Source organism: Phocoena sinus, chromosome 2 (genome assembly GCF_008692025.1).
Source record: "Phocoena sinus isolate mPhoSin1 chromosome 2, mPhoSin1.pri, whole genome shotgun sequence".
In the NCBI taxonomy this organism is placed as follows: Eukaryota; Metazoa; Chordata; class Mammalia; order Artiodactyla; family Phocoenidae; genus Phocoena; species Phocoena sinus.
The window spans coordinates 173,461,338-173,488,245 of record NC_045764.1 but is presented as its reverse complement, the minus strand read 5'-3'; the positions used below and the strand labels follow the sequence as shown (position 1 = coordinate 173,488,245).

Below are 26,908 nucleotides of genomic sequence, written 5' to 3'. Positions count from 1 at the left end.
TTAGCATGTGGTGCCCAGGTCAGATCTAAGGGAAACGGAAAGCCCCAGAGAAATCCTCCCATTAGCGTTAGCGAGATGACCCTGGGGCCGGTGGGAGGAGGTCCTCCTTCTCCGGGATGGGAGCTACACACAAACCAGCAGTGCTTTAAAGGAAGACAACGATGGCAGCAGGCTGCTGCTGGGATGCTCAGAAATCAGGGGCCCCAAGAAGGCTTCAAAGTACTGCCAAGGTGCGGAGGGAGACCCCAAGGGTCAGGCACAGCCTCTCCTTGGACCCTTGACTTGAACTCACCACCCCAGCCCAAGCAGCCCGGCCTCCCTGTGTCTCCCAAGGCATCACCACAGGAGTTGATATGTTAGTTAGTTAACTTTTCAAATACTAAAAAAAAAAAAAAAAAGTAACTTCAAATTGTTATAGTAATTTACAGGTGACAAAAAACTTGCACAAACATCATCTCATGTTATCCTCACAACAACCCTGTGAGGTAGGTGTAGTAAACCCATTGTACAGATGGAGAAACTGAGTCTCAGAAATCTAAAGTGACTTGCCCGAGGGCATACCCTTGGCATGAGCAGTGCACGAACCCAGACTTGCCCGACTCCACGTCCGATACACGTGTACCCCAGGGTCACAAAGAGCTGGAGGTCGGTGAGAACACGGCTGCTGGCTGGGGAAGGCGTATTCCTCGGTTCAGGGTGCTGCTAGGCGGGCCAAGGTGACGGGTGCGATTTCTGTGTGAGACAATTCTATGTGCCATGTCCCTCAATCACAGATAGCACCCCTCGCCTTGCGCCCAGTTCCAAAAGTGGTGCTGGTCCAGGAACGTCGTCTTGGTCTGCAGAGGATGGCGTGACGGCAGGAAGCATCAGGCCACGTGAGGGACAGACAGACAGACAGATGTGTGACCGCACCAGCAAGCTCACCTACTGTCCAAACACCTGGGTCGTGTTGGCCCTTCTTTGGGGCTCCTGCCCTCGACGGGCTCACAGTCTAGATGAGCAAATGGTGAGCTCAAACCAAGTGGATGACCATGTGCTAAGAGGCAGGAGGAGGCCCCTGGAGGGGAGGGGAGGGGAGGGGAGGGGAGGGGAGGGGAGGGGAGGGGAGGGTGCCTTGCAGCTCGTAGCCCAAGCACGAAGCGCGAAGCACGAGGACAACACACATGAGGCTGGGGTCTGGGGTCGGGCCCAGTGCACGCCCGCGTCAGGATAGACCATCCAGTGCAATCGCAATATGGGGCTGGAGGTCTCAAGACCGGCAAGTCCCCGGGTCTTGGTTTGCCCCCCCTCACCTGTATGGATGCAGCCAGAGCTTGTCAGTAAGACAGTGTGCTGGTTTTTGAGGGTCCAGAGACAAACAGGACACTTTCTGACTTCCCAGCCTGACCGAACGCACATGCTGAGAACAATACGACATGCTAGGTGGCATTAACCCCCGCGATGGAGGCGTAAATGAAGCACCGTGGGAGTGCGGGGAAGGAGCGGGGTACCCTGCCACGGTGGCCGGAAACGGCTTTGTCTGCAGAGCCAGGGTCCCGCAGAAGGAGTGGGGCTCGGAAGAGTGGGGACAGGAGGGCACGCTGGGGGTGGGGGGGCTCTGGGGAAGGTGCCCTGGTGAGTCACCGTGGGTGCAGGTGGTAGGACGCCCCGGGGGGCTGGTGCGCAGGAAGCGGCCACCAGGGGGCAGGCAGGAGATGACGCGGAGCCTCAGGGAACGGGTGTCCTCAGTGACCCTTTGTCGGGGATAGAAAGTGCCCACGGCCTCCGCAGGAGGGAGGTGAAAACAGCTTTTTTCCTTAGGAGAAAAAAGCAGGTAATTTTAAGAAGAAAAGAGGTTTATGAAAAGCAGAATCCAGCCCCGGCTCTACGAAGCCAGGAGGTGGGGCAGTGAGAGGAAACGGCTCCGGGCCTCACTCTTCAGGAGAGGCCCCTGGCCTGGGCGCCCTCCTGTGGGAGCTGATGCTGCAGCGGTTAAGGACGTTGGAAAGACTGGGGGAACATTCATCACCAGCACCAGCTGGAAATGCACCAACGAATGATGTTATCACAAGCAAACCAGGTAACAAAGGGCCACACCGCTATGTTCTGAGAGACGTGCTTTAACTCATCCCGTGTGGATTTGCACCAAGCCACCAGGTGCTCCTTTTCCTTTTTTGCAGAGTCCCAAAAGATAAAGTGGAACTATTCTGGTTGTCATCAGGGTGAGGGTAGGCCATGCCTGGTGAACCCCTGGAACTCCACAACATAGACAGTTTGAGATTCACTGCATTCAACCCCCAAACTGTAAGCAAAGTTGCCTTTGACCAGGCAAGCCCCTGTTCCCCTCCCTGCCCAGCGCCAGCATCAGGCTTTAACATTCTGAGGCATTCCTGCATCTAATCCTGAGCCCAAGGCCTTTAAAGGAAAGCCACACTCCCACGCGGAGCCTGGATGCTCTGAGGTGTTGCCTCCTGCTTGTGACAAGCCAGCCAGTCTTCAAAACTCCTGCCACCAGCACCGTGCTTTGCTGTACACCCATGATCTCATCTGAGGTAGGCATGACCACCCCATTTTACAGATGAAGAAGCTGAGGCTGGGAGGAGTCCTGCCCAAGGTCTGACAGCCTACAGCAGCAGGGCTGCTCCTGGCCTCTCCCCTGTGAATGCAACTTCATGGTCCTGCCCTAGAAGCCCAGGCACTGGGACATAGGTCCTCGCAGCACCCCTCCGGGGGCTCCAGAAGCCCTAAGGTCCTGGGGAAACGGACTCCCGCCTCCAGTGCTGGCTTTAATGGTCTCCTGCTTGAAGCATTCTTGGGCTCCAGACCCTGGCAGTCTGTGCGGAAGGCCCAACATGCCGTGGGGGGCCCTCTGGGCCGTCTCTTCCACTCTGCCCGGCACACTCAGGCTCGGTCACATGCACATGACATTGGCCCCCTCCCCTCATCACTGCTGGTGACCTACTGGGAGCGTCTATGACTCTGGGATGAGTTGAGGGTCGCCGCATCTTCGGATTTGAAGTTTCTTGAGGTCTTAGCAGGAATGGAGGAGGGGACCCTCAGTTTTGGTCTGGGGTCTTCCCACTCTGAGTGAGCTACAGGACAGCATGACTGCCCACTGGGAGGGTGGACTGGATGTCACTGGAGAGAACACGGACAAGCCAAGCTCTCAAGCCCTCCCGAGCCCCGCCTTCCAGGCTCCACAGCTCTCTTCCTAGCCCCACCCTGGGTCTGGGTCCCAGGGAAAATCCTTCTTTAGGAAGGAATGGGTGTGATGTGGGACAGCGGGAGGAGGCTTGGGTGCAGGCGTCAGCTCCGCCCTGATGTGCTGTGCAACCCGCACAAGTCCCTCCCCTCACCGGGTCCCAGCTGCAAAAGGGAAGCCCAGCGCCCTGACGTCTAAGCCCTTCTCTGGTCCCACATCAGTGCTGGCCGGGCCTCCACCATCTGTCCTCCACACCTGTGGAGGCTTGGAGGGGGAAGATTATTCTCAAAAGCCCACTCCCGCCAGAGGGCTGGAGGCCATCAGCCTGGGGCCTCGCATCCGGTGCCACCAGGGCCCTACCCTTCAGGAACAACGAAAGACAACTAGACAGTGACTGCGGGAAGTTCTGAGAGAACCTAGTTTAATGAAAGAGCGCTCATCTGCTGACAAGGAACAGCAGTGCCTGTGAGGGGGGGCAGAGCAGAGGCCTGGGGGAAACAAGCTTTATTTACCCGACACCTACAGGTACAGGTGTCACACAGGAATTGTGTGGGGTGATCCTCCAGCCATCAATGGTATTATTATATCCATTTTATAGACGAAGTGACTCGGCAGGGTCACACTGCTTGTGAGTAGCAGAAATTTGGACCCAAGGGTGAGACTGTGATTTATAATAAGAAATGTATATTGGTCTTCGTACACTGTTCCCGGCATATAGCTCCTAAAACCCTTGTAATTTCCTAAATAGGAGCCAAAGGGGCATCTTTCGTGATAACATTTAGTCTTCTTCTCAATTCCTGAAACAGCTTCAGAGCATGGAGGTGAAATGGGTGTATTCTAACAGGCCCTTTCAACCACCCTTGAGTTGATGTTAATGCAGGAACTTTTGATTAGAGGGCTGGAACTTTCAGTCCCCACGCCCTCAACCTCTACGGAGGGCAGACTGGCTAGAGATTGGGTTCAATCACCTGTGGCCTATGTAATGAAACCCCCATAAAAAACCGAAAAGGATGGGGCTCAGAGATCTTGGGTTGGTCAACATGTGGAGGCTGGGGAGGGTGCTGCCTAGAGAGGGCACAGAAGCTCTGGGCCCGTCCCACACGCCTTGCCCCGTGCATCTCGTCCATCTGGCTGTTCCAGAGTTCCATCCTTTTCTAATACACTGGTCGGTAATCCAGTAAGTCAGACATTTCTCTGAGTTCTGCAAGCCACTCTAGCAAATTAATTGAACCTGAGGAGGTCACAGGCCCCTCTGACTCATGGCCTGTTGGTCAGAAGCACAGGTGACTGGCTCCTGAAGGGGGTGGGGGCGGTCTTTTGGGGCTGAGCCCGTAGCCTGTGGGATGCTGCCTGCAGGCGTGTCTGGACCGCTCAGTGCGCTGTCGGAGGGACACGGTGCCGGAGCACAGGCGTGCTCGGAGGAGAGGCGGGAGGAACGCGTGGCTCTCCTTCACACCGCGGTACTCTGGCTCCAAAATGTACATTCCCCGCCCACCCCCCGCCTCCCGGGGGCCCCGCTGCCTCTCCTGCTTGTCTCTGGAGGAGAAGAGGAATAGTGTTCAGATCCCAGCCTCCCTTATCCAGCCGGCACTGTTAGGTGACGATCCAAGGAGATACCAGACGGGACAGAGATGGAACTTGTCTTGTTTTTACAGAACTTCTAGCCCTTCCTTTCAGACTCAATGGCCCCTTTTTATTACAAACATTTTATAACACTCCCTGTATTATACTGAAGTGAAATTTAAAGATTATATAACCTACCTATATAAATTAGAAAAAAATAATAAAGGAGAGAAGAGAGAGAAGTAACCAATAATAAGACAACACTGCACCACGTAAAAGCTCAGACAACTACAGTAGGAGACATCACCAGTCAGATGCTGGCACCACCCCCAGACTCACAGTGACCACTACTGACACAAGCGGTTTCAATAATGCGGTGCTGTGTGTGTATCTCACCAGCAATAACGCTGGAGATAAGATTTTCCGAAAGAGAAAACAATTCTTGGTAAAGTTACAAACAAACTAAAGCACAATTTTCTTTTGAAGCACGTGGTGTTTGCATTCCTAGAAAATTCAGCACATACTAAAACTGGTATTAAAAAAAAAAAGGAGGGGCTTCCCTGGTGGCGCAGTGGTTAAGAACCCGCCTGCCAATGCAGGGGACACGGGTTTGAGCCCTGGTCTGGGAAGATCCCACGTGCCATGGAGCAACTAAGCCCGTGGGCCACAACTACTGAGCCTGTGCTCTAGAGCCTGCGAGCCACAGCTACTGAGCCCACGTGCCACGACTACAGAAGTCTGCACACCTACAGCCTGTGCTCTGCAACAAGAGAAGCCACCGCGATGAGAAGCTCGTGCACTGCAACGAAGAGTAGCCCCCGCTCGCTGCAACTAGAGAAAGTGCAGCAATGAAGACCCGACGCAGCCACACATAAATAAATAACTTAATTTAAGAAAAAAAAAGGAGTGCTTTTTCTTGCAACACAGTGAAGCTCTGTCTCAGATAATTAAGTCCCTTGCTTCCACGTGCCTGGTGGGACACGCAGGACAGCACGGGATCACGCGCGGCTGCCCAGCGCACTGTGATGCGCCCAGTGCTCCTGGCTCTCTGTCCACCGGCCACCGAACGCCTCCTCTCCGCTCCCACACTGTCCCCATCAGAACCACCTGACTAGTCCAGCCTAAGCACCGATGCCCACACAGCAGAGGAGACACGCCTGAAGCCACAGGCACGGCGGCGGCCGAGCTGGCCAACAACCAGATGCCCGACCTCCAGGCCAGGCTCTACCCACCGAGGGCGGAGCTTCCCAGGGAACCCAGACGCTGTGCTGGGGGAGCCTCTGCCTTAATCGGACGGGGCTTGGCTGGTCACCATCACAGCCTTTCATGCGCCGTGCTGCGCTGAGCGCCTCAGAATCTGCCCATCTTACAGATGGAGAAACCGAGGCACAGAAAAGGGAGGTGATTTGCCCAGGCTGCATGCAGGCGAGCAGCACCCAGGTCCGCTAACCTCCGGGCCACCATGGCCTCTTCCTCCGCGGAGCCGACGGGGCACCACACACAAAGGGCTCTGAGGGCCTCTGGCCTGGGGGGACCTTGGAGAACAACCAGCACTGCATGTTTCAGACGAGGAAACTGAGGCCCATGGAGGTCACTGCACCGATCGAGGGCACACGTGAGGAGCAGAGCTGCGACCAGAGCCAGACCTCCTGAGTCCTAGCCCAGAAGAACAGAACTTGGGCTCCTGAGATTCAGGAGGTCAAAAAGGCTGCTGCTTCTCACACGCATTTCCTGAGCTCCCTGTGTGCCTCTCCGGCTCTGTTCCTGGAAAATGGCTGGTGACTAAGGCTACACCGGTCCTACCACCAGTAGAACCAGTAAGGTGGCGGGTGTTGTGAGTAAAACACGTAAGTATCCCGGTAGAGGGGATGTGCAGGGCCGAGGGTGCTGGCTGTAGCTGCCCGAGACGGGAGGCCGTGGGGTGCGGCAGCAGGCGCACGGGCCGGGTGCTGGCACGGCCCGCCGAGGTCTGTCCTCTCCGGAGCTGCCACAGAGCCCTCGGGGAGGCCAGCTCCCCTCTGTCCTCCCCCTTCAACCAGAGAAGTAGCTCCAAACAGCAAAACAGAAAAACAAAAAAACTCCAGTTTTTTTCTGTTCTGGCCTCTCCCGTTGCAGAGCACAGGCTCCGGACGCGCAGGCTCGGTGGTCATGGCCCACGGGCCCAGCCGCTCCGCGGCATGTGGGATCTTCCCGGACCGGGGCACGAACTTGTGTCCCCTGCATCGGCAGGCGGACTCTCAACCACTGCGCCACCAGGGAAGCCCTCCAGTTTTTTTGGAAAAAAAACTTGGCTAAGTATTTCTAAGATCCTTCCCATCTTTAAATTTATTTCTAAATATAGGTCAATGAGGGAATTATTTATCTACACATTTGCTTTTCCAACAAAAGAGCCATTCTTCTTTTTCACGTTACCGAGTGAATCATTCGGGGAAACGCTTTCTCAGACAGGCACCCAGACACCTGAGAGCTTGAAACAGCTAGGTCTTCTAACTCCTAGACCCCCTCCCTGCTTTAAGAAGCCAGATGAAGGAACAGCCAGGGAATCTCTCTGACCTACTGACATGATTCTAGATTCTAAACAGAAAGAAGTTCCTCCAGCAGAAGTAAAGTTCCAGGGAATGAAAGAGAATGAAAGTGAATGTTTTCTTCTACGCCTATGCAGCCGAGCATGGATAACAACGACTCCTAAGATACAGATGAAGTAACACGACTCCACAGCAGCCGGGTGAGGGAGGTGTATTTATTATCCGTCGTGAGCCTGAAACACACTACATGACAGCAGACTGCCTCCACTCATTTGCCAAAGGAAATAAAAGATCTCTTGGTCATTGGAGGGCGCACCTGCCTTGGGAGTGGGAAATTATGCAGACGTGACTAAAGGCGCAGGAGGTTTGCAGCCCTGCGCGTGGTACTGCACTTAATTAAAGCTACTCCTGAAAATAATGGGGAAAATGAAATCTCAAATTAGCATATGAAGAATGGTCATCACACTAGTAAACAAAAACGCAAATTAAAATGATACGTTTTCCCTTCTCTTGTGTTTGCTAAGATTATAGGAGTACTAAGGCCTGGTCCTGGTGCAGGCTCAGCAGTGGGTGACCATCGACTGGGCTGGACACAGTACAAACCAGTCCTCTCATTCCGGAAGGTGTATTCAGCAAGATACGTCAAAGCTTTAGAAATGTATGTATCGTTTGACTCAGAAATATCCCGAGATATAATCGGACAAGTGTGTAAAGATGAACACAAAGCATACATACAAATTAACATATAAACATACAAGAGAGCCTGAGAGCCTGTAACAGCCCTCTGTTACACGAATATAGTAGTGAAAAATGGGGACAACTTACTTACAAGCCGAAGGCTGGTTAAATTGTAGTAACATCTCTATATGGTACTCAGTACAACACTCTGGCCACTTAAACGGTGAGGAGATCCGACTTCCTTGGCACAGAGGGACATGCGTGCCATAGTGCCAAGTGAGAAAAGCTTACAAGACAGTACATACAGACTATTTCTGGGGAATAGCTCTTCAGTCATATGTGAACACAGAAAACTCTGGAAGGCTACGTAAGTGTTAACAGCAGTCATCTCTGGGTTTTAGGATCAGAGATAATTTTTTGTTTGCTGGTCTGTATTTTCTATTTTTCAGTTATAAACAAGGACTACGGATGATGAGGGATGTTGCCTCCCGGACGTGCTAGGTCCTTCGGGAAGTAAAGAAGGACATTCTTCCGTCTCGTTTCTACACAGGGCTTTTCCTGCTTCTAGCATCGGCCACAGTGACCACATCTGTAAGCAGTGAACTAGCATTCACTCTGTCCAGACAATATACATAAAACCTAAACCGTTAGGGCTAGAAGGACCTGTAGAGAGCTTGATTAAGTCTGTATCCCTCCTTTCAGAGACGGGGAAACTGGGGCCCCCAGAGAAATGACCTGTTCAAGGTCAGAGGCAGGCTCACGTGGAAGCATATAGAAGCGGTTGCCTTTATAAGGCCACTAAACTGTGAACTGAAGTCTGCTAAGAGAATGAACTGCAGCAGGGAGGGAAGCTGAGCTGGGCCGGGTGGCCAAGTATAGCCTGTAAACACTGCTGCCCTGCCTGACAGCTGGCGGCTTTACCAGACGGTGGTGCGCGCCCACTGAGGACAGCAGCCGCAGGGAGTCCAGGTACGTGCATCAGTGGTGTGGGAGCTGAGACGGTGCAGACCTGCCGGCACCGAGGCCCGCGTCCTCGGTCCTCTTTCTGTAGCAGCTGTAACGTGCCATGAGCCATGCTCACTGCCCTGACCAAGCCCCTGTGATCCCCAGAGCAAGAAGCCCACCCGGAGCTGTGGGCTCAGGCTGGGCCCAAGGCTGGCTGACCCTCCCCTCTGACCTACTGAGGCACTGCAGAGTTGTAGAAAAAACACTGGATTTCAAAGCAGGAGCCCTAAAATTGAGTCTCAGTTCCACTGGAAGATTCTGGCAGACATGTCACCTCTTTTAACCCCAAGCCCCCATCTGAATAAATGTGTCTAACAGTAGCCGGCCTGACAACCTGTGGGAAATAAAAGCCGAATTATAGGCTCTTTAGAGTATAAGAAGTCCTTTCTTAGCCAGCTGAGGCCTACCTGTGGGGTTGCCTGGTTAGTGGGAGCCCCTTCCCTCAAGAAGGGCAGGGAAGGGGCACGTGGGAGAAGATCCTGGTAAGAAACAAAAATCCTGGGCTTTGCAGAGGAAGCCTAGATGTTATTATTACTACAGTCATTATCTCTGCCATCCAACTAGACCACAGAAGCCCCACTCTGAGTCCCCCTAAGCACACACACCACCCGCGGCCATCACACCTCGTCACGGAGCGGTACCCACAGGGAGGCCCCGTTTCCGCCAATGTCGGCACTCCTCCTTCACGCAGAAGACGGCTGCGCGTTCGGAGACAGACGGCTCCTCCCCACACCCCAAACTACCTCCAGGTGCCCATTTCTACAGAAAAAGCCCCAAGAACCCAGGGGCTGACTGCCCCCCTATCCACCGAGATAACCCCTGAACCCAGAGCCTTGTGGGTCCCAAGAGAACCCTGAGCCAGCTCTGCACTCCTGTCCCTACCCAGGGAACCGAAAGCACCAGGCAACAGGACCATTATTTACTTTGCTGATTTGACTTGCTAAATTGGCTTTAGGTTCCCTAGGCTGGGCCTGAAGTTGAAGAATGAGTACCCAAAACTCACTGGCATAAAGACAGGTTTTGTGGGTACCACGGAACCAGGCCAGCAAACAGATCTCCCGAGGGTCTGACTCTCTCCTCTCTTGCACGCAGAAGTCAGGCAGCGAGAACATCGCTCTGTTGCGCCCGTTCTTTCTCCAGAATATGGTCAAGAACTCTGGCTGAACAATGGGTTTCACCAGGGTGACGGGCAGGAAGGAACAAAGAAAGAACAGAGTCGTGACCTGTCCTCAGCACACAGAGGATGCAAACTGCGAGAGTGGGTCAAGTCCTGGGTGTACATCCAGGGAAGCCCCTTCCCCTCTTGAGCCCCGGCCTCCTAACCCAGCCATGTTGTGTGGGGACTCACTTCCCAGGGCTGAGGTGAGAATCAGGTAAGAGAAAGGGGTGTGAAGACTGGGCAGCCACGATTTGCTCTCCTTTGCTTTCAGGTTTGTATCTAAGCATCTTGTGTCTGCCAGGTTTGTTGGACCCCAGGAGGCCACACTAGTGTCGCTCACGCATGAGGGGGAGGTGGGACATGCTGATGAGACCCTGAGTCTCAGGAAGTCCACGATCCGATGGCCCGAGCCCCAGATGCCTAGCACAGAACAGGACATGCCAGTGAGGAGAGGAGGGGCACTTAGGAGGTGCCAGGCCCCATGCCGGGCAACTGAATCCTCTCCACAACTCTGGAAGAGGGACTTATGACCCCATTTTACAAATAAGGATGCTGAAGCCTACAGAAGATAAGCAAATTCAACAGGACCAAAGGGGAAAGAACCAGTATTATTCACGCTCTTATTCCATACCAGGCACTATACACTACGTACTCTATAAACATTTTAAACTTAACCCTCATGACAACCCTAGGAAGTAGGGTTTATTACCCCAAGGCCACAGGTGGCAGAGCAAAGACTTAGTATAAGATCTCACTGCCGCTGAACACACGCTTTTCTCACTACACTTGGCCCCTGAACAACGTGGCGGTCGGGCTCTGAGTCTGCATGGGTGAAAACCTGCGTGTAACTGCACAGCTGGCCTCCACGTCCACGGCTCTGCACCTGCAGATGCGACCAACTGCACATCATGTAGGGCCGGAGACGCATTCATGGAAAAGAAACCACTGTCAGTGGACCACCTGGTTCAAAGCCGTGTTGGTTCAAGGGTCCACTGCACCGCAAACCGCCTCCCGCCGAGGAGGGTAGAACACAGTTTGCCAATATAGAGGGGATTTGATAGAAGCCTCACTGTCATCCTGCAGCAGGGGCCTCCTGTGGTAGCTGGTGGAGAGGCTGCCTGTGCCCTGCCCGCGCTCTGAGGCTCGAACTACAGGTCAGGGTGGCATAGCCGTATCATGGAGGGGCACTCCACAGTGACAGAGCCGGCTGCAGAGACACATGGGTCCAGGGGCGAGTCTCTCAGACGTAATGTCGAGGGACAGAAATCAGGCCCCGACGTACACACTATATGATCCATTTACACGAAGTTCGAACACAGGTAAGAGTGCTCTGTTGTCACAGAACCTGACATCCTGGTTTTCCTGGGAGGGGGTGGAGGGATTTGGTCCCTGTCAGGGCCTGGCAGGGGTTCCGCATATGCATTTGTACAAGCTCATCGAGCTCACACTTCAGGTTTCTGTACGGTGCAGTGCGGTACACCCCAGGTGAAGAAAACGCTTCCTCCTCAGCGGCCCCACGGTCTCCCCTCCACCAAAGGCCGTGGAACCGGGATGGGCGACTACTATTCATGCTGAAAGTTTCAAGTCAGGCCACTGTCACCTTGTGAGCACACATCCACCCCCTACCCCAACAAAGACACCCATTCAACCCAGAGGAGACGCAGGAGGTCGGGGTTCTGAATCTGAGTTACTACCTGGCACCGGGAAGTTATTTCTTCATACTAGGTCACACGACTCCTATCTGAAAATGAGGGCTGGATTAGCTGATTTCCTTGTGATTCTATGGTGAAGTTAAAAAAATAACTAGTAGTTGCTTTGCGTCAGTCATCTGAATAAAATAAAACCTTCCCCCCCCCCCCCCCCCCTTAATGTATCTGTATGTACAGATAAAATAAAGCTTAACTCCCACATCCCGGGGCAAGTGAGGCAGCTCAGATCGGAAACCTTAAACTCGGCTCACTCCGCCACGAAGCTCAAGGCTTTTGGGTGGAAAAAAAGACAGCTGACTACGCGGTTATTTGGTGCCTACAATGTTGCAGGCAGGCCCTGCACTCATCACTCACACCGCTGTGGTTCCTCGCTGCGCACCCCCAGTTCTCAGCAGAAAATCCACAAACCCTGGGGCCTTTTCACAGTGGGGACAGAACCCTACAAGTACCGGTTCTATGTACCACCTGCGGGAAGCATACTCAAAACGTGTTCTTTATTTTCTTAAAAAAATTCTCCCAGGGTTTAAATTGGGTCCCAAAGCTCCAACCTGTCAGGCACAACAGATACTGAAAAGCCATCTCCCTCCAGGTTCCAAGCACTATGTCTCTCCCAATTCTGGCAGCAGCAGCAGCAGTGACAGTAACGATACCCACAAATACTAATACTGGGTGATTAACATGTGTCAGGCAGCCTGCTAACATACATTCGACTTCATTTAAACGTAGAAACAACCACGTATCACCCATCTTATAGCTAAAGAAACTGAAGCCTAGAAAAATGACCAGGACTCAAGGCCAGCAGGGCACCCCGAGGCCCAGTTCCTCACTACCACGCTCTACCAAGGTAAGATCTCCAGCAAAGTGCAAGACTGTCTCTGTGGCCACCAAGATGCCAACATCCTGGAAGGCCTGCGACCTCCCTCTGAGGCTAACACTACAAATTTCCGAGAACAGCCACGTGTGTTTTTGCTCCTTTGCTTTACCTGCCCTGCATAGAAGCTTTTGCTAGCGCCACTTGCCGCCCCCAGCCCCCAAGTCTTCCAATTTGGAGCCTTTCACTGTGCAATCCGTGCCACCCTTCTAATTCCACATCCAATCTCTTTCCTATCGGCACCGCAGTCTGCAGAGACACTGCAGCGTTCTCTTTCCCAGCATGTGCTGGGCTTTCAGGCCCATGCGCCTCTGTATTTGCTGTTCCCTCTGCCTGGGATGCCCACTCCCACCTCTTTGCCCTTCAAAACTCCAGCTCAAATGTCACCACCCGCTCAAAGCCTCCCTTGGCAGCCCATATGGGCAGTCCCTTATTTCCCTTTCTGTGTTCCCCAAGCCCCTGCCCTGCTCATACCTTATGAGCACATTTATCACAATGCGTTACAGTTAGCAGTTCATGACTCCGTCTGCTCCAAGATACCAAGTGCCTTGAGGGAAAGGCCTCCATCTACCCATTTCTTACCTATTCTGTCTAGTCAGTTTCTAACACTCAGTAAATGTTTAGTAAAAGTGTGCTAAACATACGCATAACTGAATCCAAGAATACATTTTTGCTTGTTCCCTCCGATCTACGCCAAACATGTGTCTAGAATATCGAATTAGGATGACAAATGTAAAATGCATCTGGACACTTGGCTTTAGGAACACAGTACAAATCTGTATCTCACCAAGGGCAAAAAAGATGCAAATGCCGTTCTCTCCTCCTTCAAATTGCTAACATAGCTTTAAATCTAGAGTCAGGCAGTGCGTTTCTCTGAGAACCCGCAAAGCATCAGCTCAGCGCAGCTGCAGGGCGAGGACACCCAGGCAGCCAGAACTGTAGGAGGGCAGAGGTAGAATGAGAGAGAGTCTAGGCACCAGGCCAAGACAGAGCCCCGCTTACCTCCTTCTTGGGAATTCATGATGTTCAGGGCAAACAGCATGGCATTGGAGAACGTGGTCGCCTCTTCCTTACTCGCAAAGTTTAAACCATAGACCTGGCGGGCATCTCGCCACTGGTGGAAGGTTGGCGTTGCCTGATTGTACTTCAGCCCTTTCACGATTGAATAATTGATCACAACCTGAAAGGGAAAAGAGAGAGAAATACGTGTAAATAAATAAAAGGTAAGTGAGCTGTGTGGGGCAAGGATATTGTGTCCCCTGGGGCTACAAGAGGACAGGGGGACGGGGATGGGGTCAGCAGAAGGGGAAAGCACGACCTGGCAGCTTTTCAACATGATCTATACAACACTGAGGGTTTGAAAACTAGTTATTTCATTTAACTAACAAAGAGTGTGGTCGTGACCTCCACATGAGAGCCCTAAGCTGGGAGTCAGGTTCCCTGGGTCCTGGTCCTGGCCCTGCCTCCCAGCCGTGTCACCCTAGGCGGCACCGCACTTCTCTGGGTCTCAGTTTCGCCAGTTATAAAATGGGGATAATGATCCTGGCTCTACTGACCTATTGGGGTTACTGCAAAGGTCACACAGTGACACATATCTTATGGAGGCTTCTAGATATAAAGATCCTTAAGGGCGAGAGCCTTTTCTAATTCATATTTATGCCTCCCATAGCCCTCTGCACAGCGACTAATACTCAGAAAGCACTAATAAATGGGTTATTAGTTAAAAGGACAACTATCCGTTCTTTTGCATGTGGCTATTCAGTTTTCTCAACACCATTTATTGAAGAGACTGTCCTTTCCCCACTATATGCTCCTGACTCCTTTGTCATAAATTAATAAAACCATATCTGATGGGTTTATTACTGGGTTCTCTATTCTGTTCCATTGATTTTTGTGTCTGTTTTTATGCCAATATCATGCTTTTTATTTACTAAGGTTTTTAATTACTATACTAAAATAACAGTAATATAGTTTGAAATGAGGGAGTGTGACGTCTCCAGCTTTGTTCTTCTTTCTCAAGACTGCTTTCGCCATTCGGGGTCTTCTGTGGTTCCATACAAATTCTAGGATTACTGTTCTAGTTCTGTGGCATTTTGATAGGGGTTGCGTTGAATCTTGTTGATTGCTTTGGGTGGTGTGGACATTCTAACATGAGCACAGAGTCTGCTCTCTTTTCCTTGGTGAGTCTGGCTGAAGGCTTGTCAGTTTTGTTTACATTTTCAAAGAATCAGCTCTTAGTTTCCTTGACCTTCTCTGTTGTCTTTTTAGTCTCTATTTCACTGATTTCTTCTTCTTTTTTAAAATGATCACCTCCTTCCTTCCTTCCTTTCCTCCCTCCCCTCCCTCCCTCCTTCCTTTCTTTCCTGGCTGCGTTGGGTCTTCGCTGCTGCGTGTGGGCTTTCTCTAGTTGTGGTGAGCGGGGGCTACTCTTCATTGCAATGCGCAGGCTTCTCACTGCGGTGGCTTCTCCTGTGGTGGAGCGTGGGCTTCAGTAGTTGGGGCACGTGGGCTCAGCAGTTGCGGCTCGTGGGCTCTAGAGTTCAGGCTCAGTAGTTGTGGCGCACAGGCTTTGTTGTTCCGCGGCATGCGGGATCTTCCCGGATCAGGGCTCGAACCTGTGTTCCCTGCACTGGCAGGTGGATTCTTAACCACTGTGCCACCAGGGAAGTCCTATTTCATTGATTTCTGCTCTCATCTTTGTCATTTCCTTCCTTCTACTAACTTTGGGCTTCTTTTGTTAATCTTTTTCCAGTTCCCTGGGGCATAAAGTTAGGTTGTTTGTGACTTTTGTTTCTTGAGGTAGGCACTGACTGCTATGAACTTAGCGGTAGAATGCAGAACTGCTTTTGCTACATCCCACAAATTCTGTTATGTTATACTTCCATTTTCATTTGTCTCCAGGTACTTTTTTTTTTTGCGGTATGCGGGCCTCTCACTGTTGTGGCCTCTCCCATTGCAGAGCACAGGCTCCGGACGCACAGGCTCAGCGGCCATGGCTTATGGGCCCAGTCGCTCTGCGGCACGTGGGATCTTCCCGGACCGGGGCACAAACCCATGTCCCCTGCATCGGCAGGCGGACTCTCAACCACTGCGCCGCCAGGGAAGCCCTGTCTCCAGGTACTTTTTAAATTTCTCTTTTGATCTCTCCTTCAACCCACTTCCGTAGCATGTTGTTTAATCTCCACATACTTGTGACCTGAAACCATAAAGCCCCTAGAAGAAAATGTAAGTAGTAAGCTCCTTGACATAGGCCTTGGTGATGATTTTTTGAATCTGATACCAAAAACAAAAGTGACAAAAGCAAAAATAAACAAGTGGGACTACATCAAACTAAAAAGCTTCTGTATAGCAAAGAAAGCCATCAACAGAATGAAAAGGCAATCTACTGAATGGGAGAAAGTGTTTGCAAAACATATATCTCATAAGGGACTAATATCTAAAATATATAAAGAACTTGTATTGCTCAATAGCAAAGAAACAATCCAATTAAGAAATGGGCAGAAGATCCGAATAGATATTTATCTAAAGCAGACATACAGATGGCTAACAGGTATAAGAAAAGATGCTCAACGTTACTAATGATCAGGGAAATGCAAGTCAAAACCACAAGGAGATATCATCTCACACATGTCCAAACGGCTGTTATCAAAAAGACAAGAAATAAAGTGCTGGCAAGGATATGGAGAAAAAGGAACCCTTGTGCACTGTCAGTGGGAATGCAAATTGGTGCAGCCACTACAGAAAACAGTATAGAGGTTCCTTAAAATTAAAAATAGAACTATCACATGATCCTGCAATTCCACTTTTGGGTATTTACCCGAAGAAAATATAAACAATCAGAAACATATATGCACCCCCATGTTCACGGCAGCATTATTTACAACAGCCAAGATATGGAAATAACCTAAGTGTCCATTGATGTATGAACAGATTAAGAAACTGTGGTATATACACAATGGAATATTACTCAGCCATAAAAAGGAATGAAATCTAGCCATCTGTGACAACATGGATGGATCTCAAGGGCATTATGCTAAGGGAAAGAAGTCAGACAGAGAAAGACAAAAACCGTATGATCTATCTTGTATGTGGAATCTTAAAAAAAAAAAAAAAAGCTCATGGATACAGAGAACAGATTGATGGTTGCCAGAGGTGGTGGGGGTGGGGGTAGGGAAGGGCGGGGGAGAAATTATGCCTATGAAACCACTTAACACAGCTGCTAGCACACAGGTTGCCAGCAAGTGTTAACTGAGAAATATTAAGGTCCTCAGAGATGGAAATATGCAAGCAGAGTCTAGATAAGGCTGGATGGCCTGCTGTTAGTGATACAATGGAAAGATTCTGCTTTAGGAGAGGTACAAGATGATTTCTCGGATCTCCTCTGGCTTTGAGGCTCTAGGGTTTTGTGACCCGAATTGGAGATAACTCATTCTATTGTCCCCCCCACCCCGGTCAGGAAGGAGAGCTCAGGAAAAGATTCGGAGACGCAAGGGGACATGGCCAAGACACCCTGTGTGCTGGCTGGGGCACTAAGATGCGAACTCTGATTTATTGCTCCATCCTGCTGTGCTGTTGGATAAAGGCCAGAGGATAGCAAATACGGGCAATATCCACAAGAGCTTTTCCCCCAAGTCTCAGCCAGGTGGAAGGTAGGTTTGGATTGTCCTATAGTGAAAAAAGAGTGAGCAAGTGAGAGAGACGGAGGGAGAGAAGCACGTGTACTAAATTAGCTAAAGAAACACAACAGTTTCTTAACTTAGTTGTTACATACTGACACTGCAGTTTTGGCCAACATCTATACCCAGGTTCCTCGGTGGTTCTCTCTCTCTGGGTTTAGCTCTAGATCATCAGAAAAAGGGCTGGAGGTTTTGCGGCTACATGCGTAATAAGAAGCACAGTGACTTGCGGTTAACACAGCTCTTCAGAGGAGAGGGCACAATGATAGCGGTACGGTGACCAGAACGAGGGAGATAAGACCCTCTTCCTTTCTGCCCTGGTTAAGCCTATACCAGAAGGTCTGTGTTTGTGTGGTTTTCGTGCTGCACTTTTAGTGGACATTGACAAACTAGAGCAAGCCAGAGGGACGTGTTTCAAATGGACGGGGGTCTGGAAACCACATCATATCAAGAATGGTTGAGGGATACGGAAGCAAGATAAAAGAAGACTCTTCAATGTATCACATATCTTTCCAGGTACTTGAGAGGATGATCTGGGGAAGTGAGATTTAGAATCCTAAGATTTGAAATCTCTGGTTGGCTATGTTCTTGGAGGGGGACTTAGAGGGAGCGGGAACTGGGGGAGGTGGATGCCTACGCAGAATCTAGAAACAGTGTGGCGTAAGGAACTCAGAGACCAGACAGAATGTCTAACTCAATCCTCCCTTTCTACAGTTGGGAAGACTGAGGCCCAGGGAGAATAAGTGATTTGCCCAAGGTTACAAGGTAAGTAATGGTAGAACTGCATTTAGAATCCAAGCCTGTAGCCTAGGACTTTGTGCTGCTTCTGACTGCCAGCATAACGAGCTGCAATCTTTCTTCCCATAATTCTTTCTCTGGTCCTAGCTCTAACCTCTAAAGAGCCTCAGAAATCGATTCTCTACTTTTAGAGATTTTCGGCTATTGGATTAGGAGAGTGTGATAAAGCTGTTCCAGAAGTTCTCTGGGTTCTTTGCTGCACATGGCTGGCCTGTCCTCCAACTGCAGCTCTTGGGTTACCATTTCTGATCCATCTACACCTAGAGCATAGAGTTATAAAGGCTGCTCACCGAGTGCTGTGTCTGCTAGCCAGACATAGCCCACAAGGGTCTACGACTGCTCCGAACACAACTACCGTACTAGGTACAAGGACGGAGCAGAGGGTTTTGAGTCAAACGATTCAGCATTAAAATTCTGGCCTTATTACTTTGCAGCTGAATAAACTTGGAAAAGCTAGTGGCATTAGCTTCTTCATATGTAAAATGAAAATATTATAAATAATGCTGGACTGAACATCCTTGTGCATGCCTGTGTGAACATTTCTATGAGCAGAATTTCTGGATCAATGGACATGACCATTTAAACATTTATATTTTCTGTTTGAAAAGATCTACTCTGAAACTTCTAAACTGCCTTCTAAAAAAGGAGAGTCCATGCAATGTGTTTTGGACATATGTGCAGATGACACATGGCCTATTTGTCACTTGACCATCTCGGGAGGTGGTCAGTGTTCATTAACTGACAGACAGAACTTACGAGCTGATAGTTAAAAATCTCTGTACCTACTCAATGGTTCCATTCCCTTGTTTACTCTCCTTAGAGCATGTGCATTACTGCAAGTCCACTTAGGGGTGTGGATCAGCTTCATTTAATACACTCCTCCCCAGAGATGTCCACGCTTCTGAGTATCACCATCAGTTACTTTCGCCTGTTCTTGAACTACGCAGAAGTGGATTCATATGGTATGTTCACTTTTGTTTCTGTGTTCTTTCACTCAATACAATATCTATGAGATTCACCTGCGTCACTGCATTTATAAGTATATAGTTTTTTTCTGATTGCTACATAACATTCCATTTTTTGATATACCATAAATAACCTATCCATTCTCCTGTTGATGGACATTCTCATAGTTTCTAACTGTTGGGTATTAGGAATAAAACTGCTGTGAATATTTTCATATAGGTCTTTCAGTGGACACAGACACTCATTTCTCTTGGGTAGGTACCCAAGAGTAGGTGTATACTGAGTTTTACTAGGTTCTGGCAAACCATTTTTCAAACAGGCTGTATTGATTGACACCTCCGCCAGCAGTAACAGGAACTCCAGCTGCTCTGCATCCTCACCAACATTTGGCATCCTTTTAATTTTAGCCTTTAGTCCTTTAAATTTTAGCCTTTCTGGTGTGCGTGCAGTACTCTGATTGCCGTTTCTGTTTGTATTTCCCTTATGAGTAATGATGTAGAGCAGCCTTCACGTGCTCACTGGCCATGTCTTCTGTCCCACTGCTCTTTTCTCTTTTGTGAAACTCCTGTCCCAGTCATTTTGCTCATTTTTAAGAGGTTGTCTGTTTTTTTCTTTTTGATTTGTAGTTCTGTATATATTCTTCATATGAATCCTTTGTCATATTCATTTCTCTCCCTCTCTTTCTCCCTGCCCATATGTATGTATGTATGTGTGTGTGTACGTATGTATATTCTCCCTGTTTGTAGCTTGCCCTTTCACTCTCTTAATGGGGCCTTTTTTTTTTTTTAATGGGGCCTTTTAACAAAGAAAACTCCTTAAATTTAAAGAAGTCCAACTTAATTTTTTTTCTTTTACAGTTAATGCTTTGTGTGTCCCGTTCAAGATCATAAAGATATTTTCCTGTATTTTCCCCTCAATATAATGAAGATATTTTCCTGAATTTGCTTCTAGACACTTTATTGATTTACTTTGCATATTTAGGTTGATTTTTAATTAATTTGGGGGTATAGTGTGAACTAGGGGTAACGTTTTTTTTTTTTTTTCATAATGATATCTGATTGTTCTGGAATCATTTGTTGAAAAGACCATCTTTAGCCCATTGAGTGCAACGGGGCTTTGTCATAAATCAAGTGACCATATATATGTGGGTCTATCTAGACTTTTTTTCAAAAAAAACTACAACATTTTGCTCTTCTCTATTGTGTATCTGCTTTCTATTTCATTAGATTTTTGGTTTTGCTTTTAATTTTTCCTTCTACTTTTGTTGGTTTGTTTTTTTCTAGCTTCTTGAGATAGAAGCTTAGGTCACTGACTTTCAATCATTCTTTTTCTAAACTATGCATTTCTAGCTATACATTTATCTATATGCCATGCTTTAGTTGCATCCCACAAGTTTTGCTACACTGCATTTTCACTATTGTTCTGTTCAAAATATTTTCTAGTTTTACATTGTGACTCTTTTTTTTTTGGTCCTATGGGTTATTTAGTAGTATACTGCTTAATTTCTAAACATTTGAAGATTTTCTAGTTATCCTTCTATTACTGATTTCTGGCTTAATTCCTCTGTGGTCTAAGAAAAACTCTGTATGATTTTAATCCTTTTAAATTTGTTGAGATTGGCTTTGTGGCCTAGCATGTAGTCTGTTCTGTTAAACGCTCAATGTACACTTGAGAAGACTGTATGTTCTACTGTGGCTGCCTGTAGTTTCTACAAATGTAAATTACGTCAAGTTGGTTAATAATGCTCTTCAAATTTTCTACGTCTACTTATTCCAGTCTCTTGCAGGTATGATCAGAATCTCCGACCAGGCTTCTGGATTCCTTTATTTCTCCCTTTAGATCTGTCCATTTTTGCTTTATATATTTTGAAGATATATTAGATGCCTACAAATTTAGGCATCCTTTTCAGTTGACTCTTTTATCATTAAAAAGGTCCTTTATCTTCACTAATAATTCTTGCCTTAAAGTCTACTTTGTGTAATATTAATATAGTCACACCATTTTCTTTGGTTAGTGTCTGTTAAGGTTCATCTTTTTTCCACTCTATCACTTTCAACCTGTGTCCTTATCAGCTTTATATTAAAACTAATTCTCCAAGCTTTGGTAGGACTAATCTAGACAAGTGCTGAAGGATAAAACTTATTTTATTTTATTTTTTAACATCTTTATTGGAGTATAATTGCTTTACAATGTTGTGCTAGTTGCTGCTGTATAACAAAGCAAATCAGCTATATGTATACATATATCCCCGTATCTCTTCCCTCTTGCGTCTCCCTCCCACCCTCCCTATCCCACCCCTCTAGGTGGATACAAAGCACCAAGCTGATCTCCCTGTGCTATGTGGCTACTTCCCACTAGCTATCTATTTTACATTTGGTAGTGTATATATGTCCATGCCACTCCCTCACTTCGTCCCAGCTTACCCTTCCCCCTCCCTATGTCAAGTCCATTCTCTACGTTTGCGTCTTTATTCCTGTCCTGCCCCTAGGTTCTTCAGAAACTTTTTTTTAGATTCCATATATATGTGTTAGCGTATGGTATTTGTTTTTCTCTGACTTATTTCATTCTGTATGACAGTCTCTAGGTCCATCCACCTCACTACAAATAACTCAATTTCGTTCTTTTCATGGCTGAGTAATATTCCATTGTATATATGTGCCACATCTTCTTTATCCATTCATCTGTCGATGGACACTTAGATTGCTTCCATGTCCTGGCTATTGTAAATAGTGCTGCAATGAACACTGTGGTACATGACTCTTTGTGAATTATGGTTTTCTCAGGGTATATGCCCAGTAGTGGGATTGCTGGGTCATATGGTAGTTCTATTTTTAGTTTTTTAAGGAACCTCTATACTGTTCTCCATAGTGGCTGTATAAATTTACATTCCCACCAACAGTGCAAGAGGGTTCCCTTTTCTCCACACCCTCTCCAGCATTTATTGTTTCTAGATTTTTTGATGATGGCCACTGTGACCAGTGTGAGGCGGTACCTCATTGTAGTACAACTTATTTTAAAAGGTCACACTTCTTGTGTAAGAGCCCACAATTAACAATGTTTGCACATGTTTTATTTTGGGAAGTGTAGGAATGAGTGGGAGTGTTTTCCGGTTCTCTTCAAGGAAGACCTTGTAACTCCAAATACTGTCTAACAGGTTTCTGAGGCTTCTGAGTAAGAATAGTCAAAAGCCCTTTACAGAAAAAGCTGATGGTGGGGAATGGTCTTCCTGACCCACATGTTCACCTGGGTCTAAAACTCCCAGGAACTACAGGTTGGCAAAGGCCTCTGTGGTCTCATCCAAATGTCCACCCAGTGATGGGACGTTCTTCCCAGGATGCTTACCAAATGGCCTGCTTGCTTGTGGGCTCACAAAGCAACAGAGTCCCTCTTCCGTAGTGTGCTTCTAAGAAAGCTCTTCCTTTTATGGAGTTTCAGTCCTCTCCATCATAGTATCCATGCAGTATTCCTAGTTCTGCTCTCAGGGCTTCACAGAAAAAGTAAGATTTCTCCTCCACGTGGAGAAGGAGCTCTTCAGAGATTTGAAAACTGTGGCCATGCCCCTTTCAGTTTTTCTCTCCTGCAAGTAAGTATCTCTTGCTACTTCTTCAACTGTTCCACATATTAATGCTGCTTTCAGACCTCTCACCAGTTTCGACGCCCTCCTCCTTACAGATTCCATTTACGGCACTCAGATTTGGTCCCAACATTCACGGGAAAGTACAACCAGTGCAGAGCAGAGCACGACTATAAAATCCCTCCTTCTGGGCCTCTACTTCTATTAATTCAGCCTGAGAGCCACTAACATTTTTAGTGGCCATAACTCCTTCTCAACTAAACATCTTTTGGTTTCTTCACCTTTGATGTGAGATTCAGGTTAGACCCTGGCTAATGATACTATAACTTACCAGTCCTTTTCCCCACAAATGATCACCTGATTTTATGTCCACCTATTAGCAAAACGGGGGAGACAATTCTTATACCATTATCCTCATGGGGTTACTGGGGGACTGAAATAATAAACATGAAGAGTGCTCTGTAAGCCACAGAGAGCACTGAACATGTAAGATATCCCCCTCTGGTTATAAGACCAGGAATCTCTGTCTCTCTTAAGATGTTTGACCTTGTAATCCATACTGACTGGAAATCAGACCTGTGAAAATCCATATTTTCTCCTGGGTCCATAAAAGTTATTATGGACCAGGTTTCCTGCCACTTTCTCTAATACCTTGGTTTACTGAGAATCTCTTTTGTGTTCCTGGCTAATGTGTCCCACCCACCTGGGCAGAGTTGCAACCATGTTCCAGGAGCCTGTCTGATGAACGTGTAATTCCAGCTGGAAGGCTATGTTGGTAACTTCTCCATCAGGTCCCAGAAGATCTCTAAGTTTGAGGCAACAGAGTCTCTCTGAGTTTCCCCAGGAGATCACTGAGGACGGCTGCCAGTCCCTCCCTGAACGCAGGAAAGGTCTCCTCCCAAACGAGCCCCAACACGTGCTTTCCTCTGAAGGAAGCTGAGGCTTCCGAGAACCAGGTTCACGTTGGTTCCCACACACCATGGTATCTTCCTAGTGTGCCCTGCAGGGCAACCAAGAGGCATGAAGAGAATGGAAAACCTGTCATAATAAAAGCAGCCACTTAGGGAACACCCACTATGATTCAGGAACTGCCTGAGATAATGGGCCTTATGTCAAAGGCGAGTACCAGGGTGGAAGTGCCCTGGCTGTCAGGGAAATGCGTGAGATGTTTTTGGCTGTCGCTATAGTTGGGGCTAAAGGTGTTATAAATCCTGCAGCATATGGTGGAATGTGCCTCTAAAAGGCAGAGCCAGAATCAGTGAACTAGAAGAACAGGGAAGCAGCTTCTAGAAGGTTTTTAGAATAACCTGCCTATCCGTAAGGCTCATCAACAAGGGACAGGGATGCCCCTGAAGGTACCCAGAGTTCCAGGTCAGAAGGACCACCTTTGATCAGGGGTTCTGAAGTGAGGAGGTCCCTTTTAGCCACAAGAATCTGAAATCTAATAGGACTATTTTGGCAAAAGCAGAAACCCATTCAATAGGCAACACACTAAAAACAGAGTCCTCAGTTTCTGTTCTCTTTCCTATTTGTGAACACGATGATTCTTGCAAAGACAGCAGCAAACCTGCTGCTCAACTCAGCCAAGGGCTGACTGACAAGGGCTGCCTATTTAGGGCAGAGGTGTTCATAAATGCTGAACTACAGATCTGTCGATTTCACTGCTGAAAAATGTCCTTGTCCATCTCTAAGAAGAGAGCTGGAGGGAGAGCCTGAAGCCCTAACAAAGTCACTGTGGTGAAGCCACACGAGCCCTTTCTCCACGTCTCTGTTTCAGTCCACGACACGTCAGATCACTCTGTCTGAGTTATTTGTACACAACTACCCCGGACATAGGTGGACTTACCTTGTATTTATTGGCACAGGTACTTACCAGGTACACTCACAAACTATCTCATCGGATTTTTCCAGGATGTACTATTATGGAGGAGAATGATCCCAGATTCTTTAAATCATCTTGATATTCCCCCCAAAGTAAGACTCAGGGGGTTGGTGGACCCAAAATCTTCACAGCTATATTACTTATGGGTATGCAGGCAGAGAATAATACTAACACATTTGTACAATATATTTTTCAAAGCTGTTTCACATCTATTATTTATATTCTAATATGACAATAACACAGTGAGGTAGGCAGGGTGTGGATTACTGCCTGCGTAAGACAGCTGTGAAAAATGAAGTTCAGAAAAGATAGTTTGCTCAAGGTCTTACACCTTGGAGTATGAGAATACAGAGCCAGGCACTGAACCCAGACCTCTGACTCTAAATCGTGACCTTGTTGTTCTCTGACCATTTTTCACCAGTGTGTGTGTGTGTGTGTGTGTGTGTGTGTGAAGTGCGGTGTCTGAGGTTTTGTGTGTGTGTGTGTGTGTGGTGTGAGTTGTGTGTGAGGTGTGTGTGTGTGTGAAGTGAGGTGTGTCTGAGGTTTTGTGTGTGTGTGGTATGAGTTGTGTGTGAGGTGTGTGTGTGAAGTGAGGTGTGTGTGAGATTTTGTGTATGTGTGGTGTGTGTGAGTCGTGTGTGTGTGTGTGAGGTGTGTGTGTGTGAAGTGAGGTGTGTCTGAGGTTTTGTGTGTGTGTGTGTGGTGTGAGTTGTGTGCGAGGTGTGTGTGTGTGAAGTGAGGTGTGTGTGAGATTTTGTGTATGTGTGGTGTGTGTGAGTCGTGTGTGAGTATTGGGGACGGCCTGTCACCCCAGCACTCACCTGCTGATCCTGAAGCTTGACTCCAACGACTCTGAAGGTGTTGCTGGCAGTGTTGTGGTAGATGTTGATCCGGCTGAATCCCTGCTGGCCAGGTTTGATTGGTACCCACTTCTTACTGGTGTCATCGTAGACCATCACGGAAGCCCGGGCTTGGCAGATACTCTGTTCGCTGCAGACCAAGAGAAAACGTTAAGCGTCAGCCTCAGTTACAAGGGATGGATGCTGGCTTTGTCCTTTTCTGAAACAGAGGCCAACTGCCGCTTGACACAAAGGAACTTCCTAGTTGCCAGAGCTTCCAACTGTCTGTGGAAGGGCCGCTCTGTGCGGTGATAAGTTTTGACTCTCCAAAGACCAGGGGGAGTGGACAGGAGGTTCTATGCCAAAGTTTTTGATAGCATGGAAGAGACTCCCAGCTTCACTTTCAGGGGAAAAGGTGCTTGAATTAGAAAGGAATTACAGCTATAATTTGCCAACTGGCCACGATGTTCCAGGCACGGTGTTGAATAAGACAATGCACTAAAGCACGTAAGCTTCGCAACTTATGAAGCAGCCGTTTATTTCCCCCATTTTGTAGATGACAAGAGAGTGGCTCAGAGACTTGGCAAGATTTATACAAATTCACATAGGGACTCAGCGACTTTATCTGGGATTTTCCAACCTGTCTGTCTCTGACTCTAGAATACATGATATAGATAATATTCTCCACAACATCCAACAAAATGCTCCATTTATGATAGCACAGCAGGGCGGCTTCACACATGCTATGTAGACAATAACATGATTAGGTGATCTTCTAAAGAACACAGTGATGAAAATCAAAATGAACAGATGGCCCATCCTGCTTCAATGGAGACATTTCCAAGCAAACTCCCCTGTTCAGCATGTGACAGAAAACCAGGGAAGAAGCAAAAGAAGCAGCCGGAGAGAGAAGATAGTCATGGACTGAAGTCAGCACACTGCAACTCCCGCCACAGCACGCAGGGCAAGTCTCCAGAGCCCACCGGCCTCTTCATTTACATATAAGCCTAATAATCTTAAACATTTACTTTCTCAGTCTCTAGTGTATTAGAATTCCCCCAATTAAAAAGGTAAGATGGCTTCCCTGGTGGTGCAGTGGTTGGGAGTCCGCCTGCCGATGCAGGGGACGCGGGTTCGTGCCCCGGTCCGGGAGGATCCCACATGCCGCGGAGCGGCTGGGCCCGTGAGCCATGGCCGCTGAGCCTGCGCGTCCGGAGCCTGTGCTCCGCAACGGGAGAGGCCCACAGCAGTGAGAGGCCCGCATACCGCAAAACAACAAAAAAAGGTAAGACGTGGTTTTCAAAGGTAGGCACACCAACAGCAGCGAGGAGTGGCTTGTTAGTGGAAAGGGAGGCTGAAGAATTAGAAACGGAAAGTTAAAGCCCAGCAAGTCGGCGCCAAGTTATAAAGAAGTGAAAGTGTAATTGTGATAACCGTGATGATGAGACCAAGCAGTCAGGAGAAGTCACAGTCCGTTCCCTT

The 26,908-nt window shown here is 48.3% G+C and overlaps 1 protein-coding gene across 1 annotated transcript in view; it reads right to left on the bottom strand.

Annotated features, from left to right (window-relative positions):
* The window catches only part of EVL (Enah/Vasp-like), a 165,693-nt gene that overhangs the window by 38,940 nt on the left and 99,845 nt on the right, over window positions 1-26,908 (bottom strand). Inside the window, 2 exon segments of the mRNA XM_032621497.1 lie at window positions 13,694-13,871; window positions 25,409-25,577. Coding sequence (XP_032477388.1) covers window positions 13,694-13,871; window positions 25,409-25,577 — 347 coding nt within the window.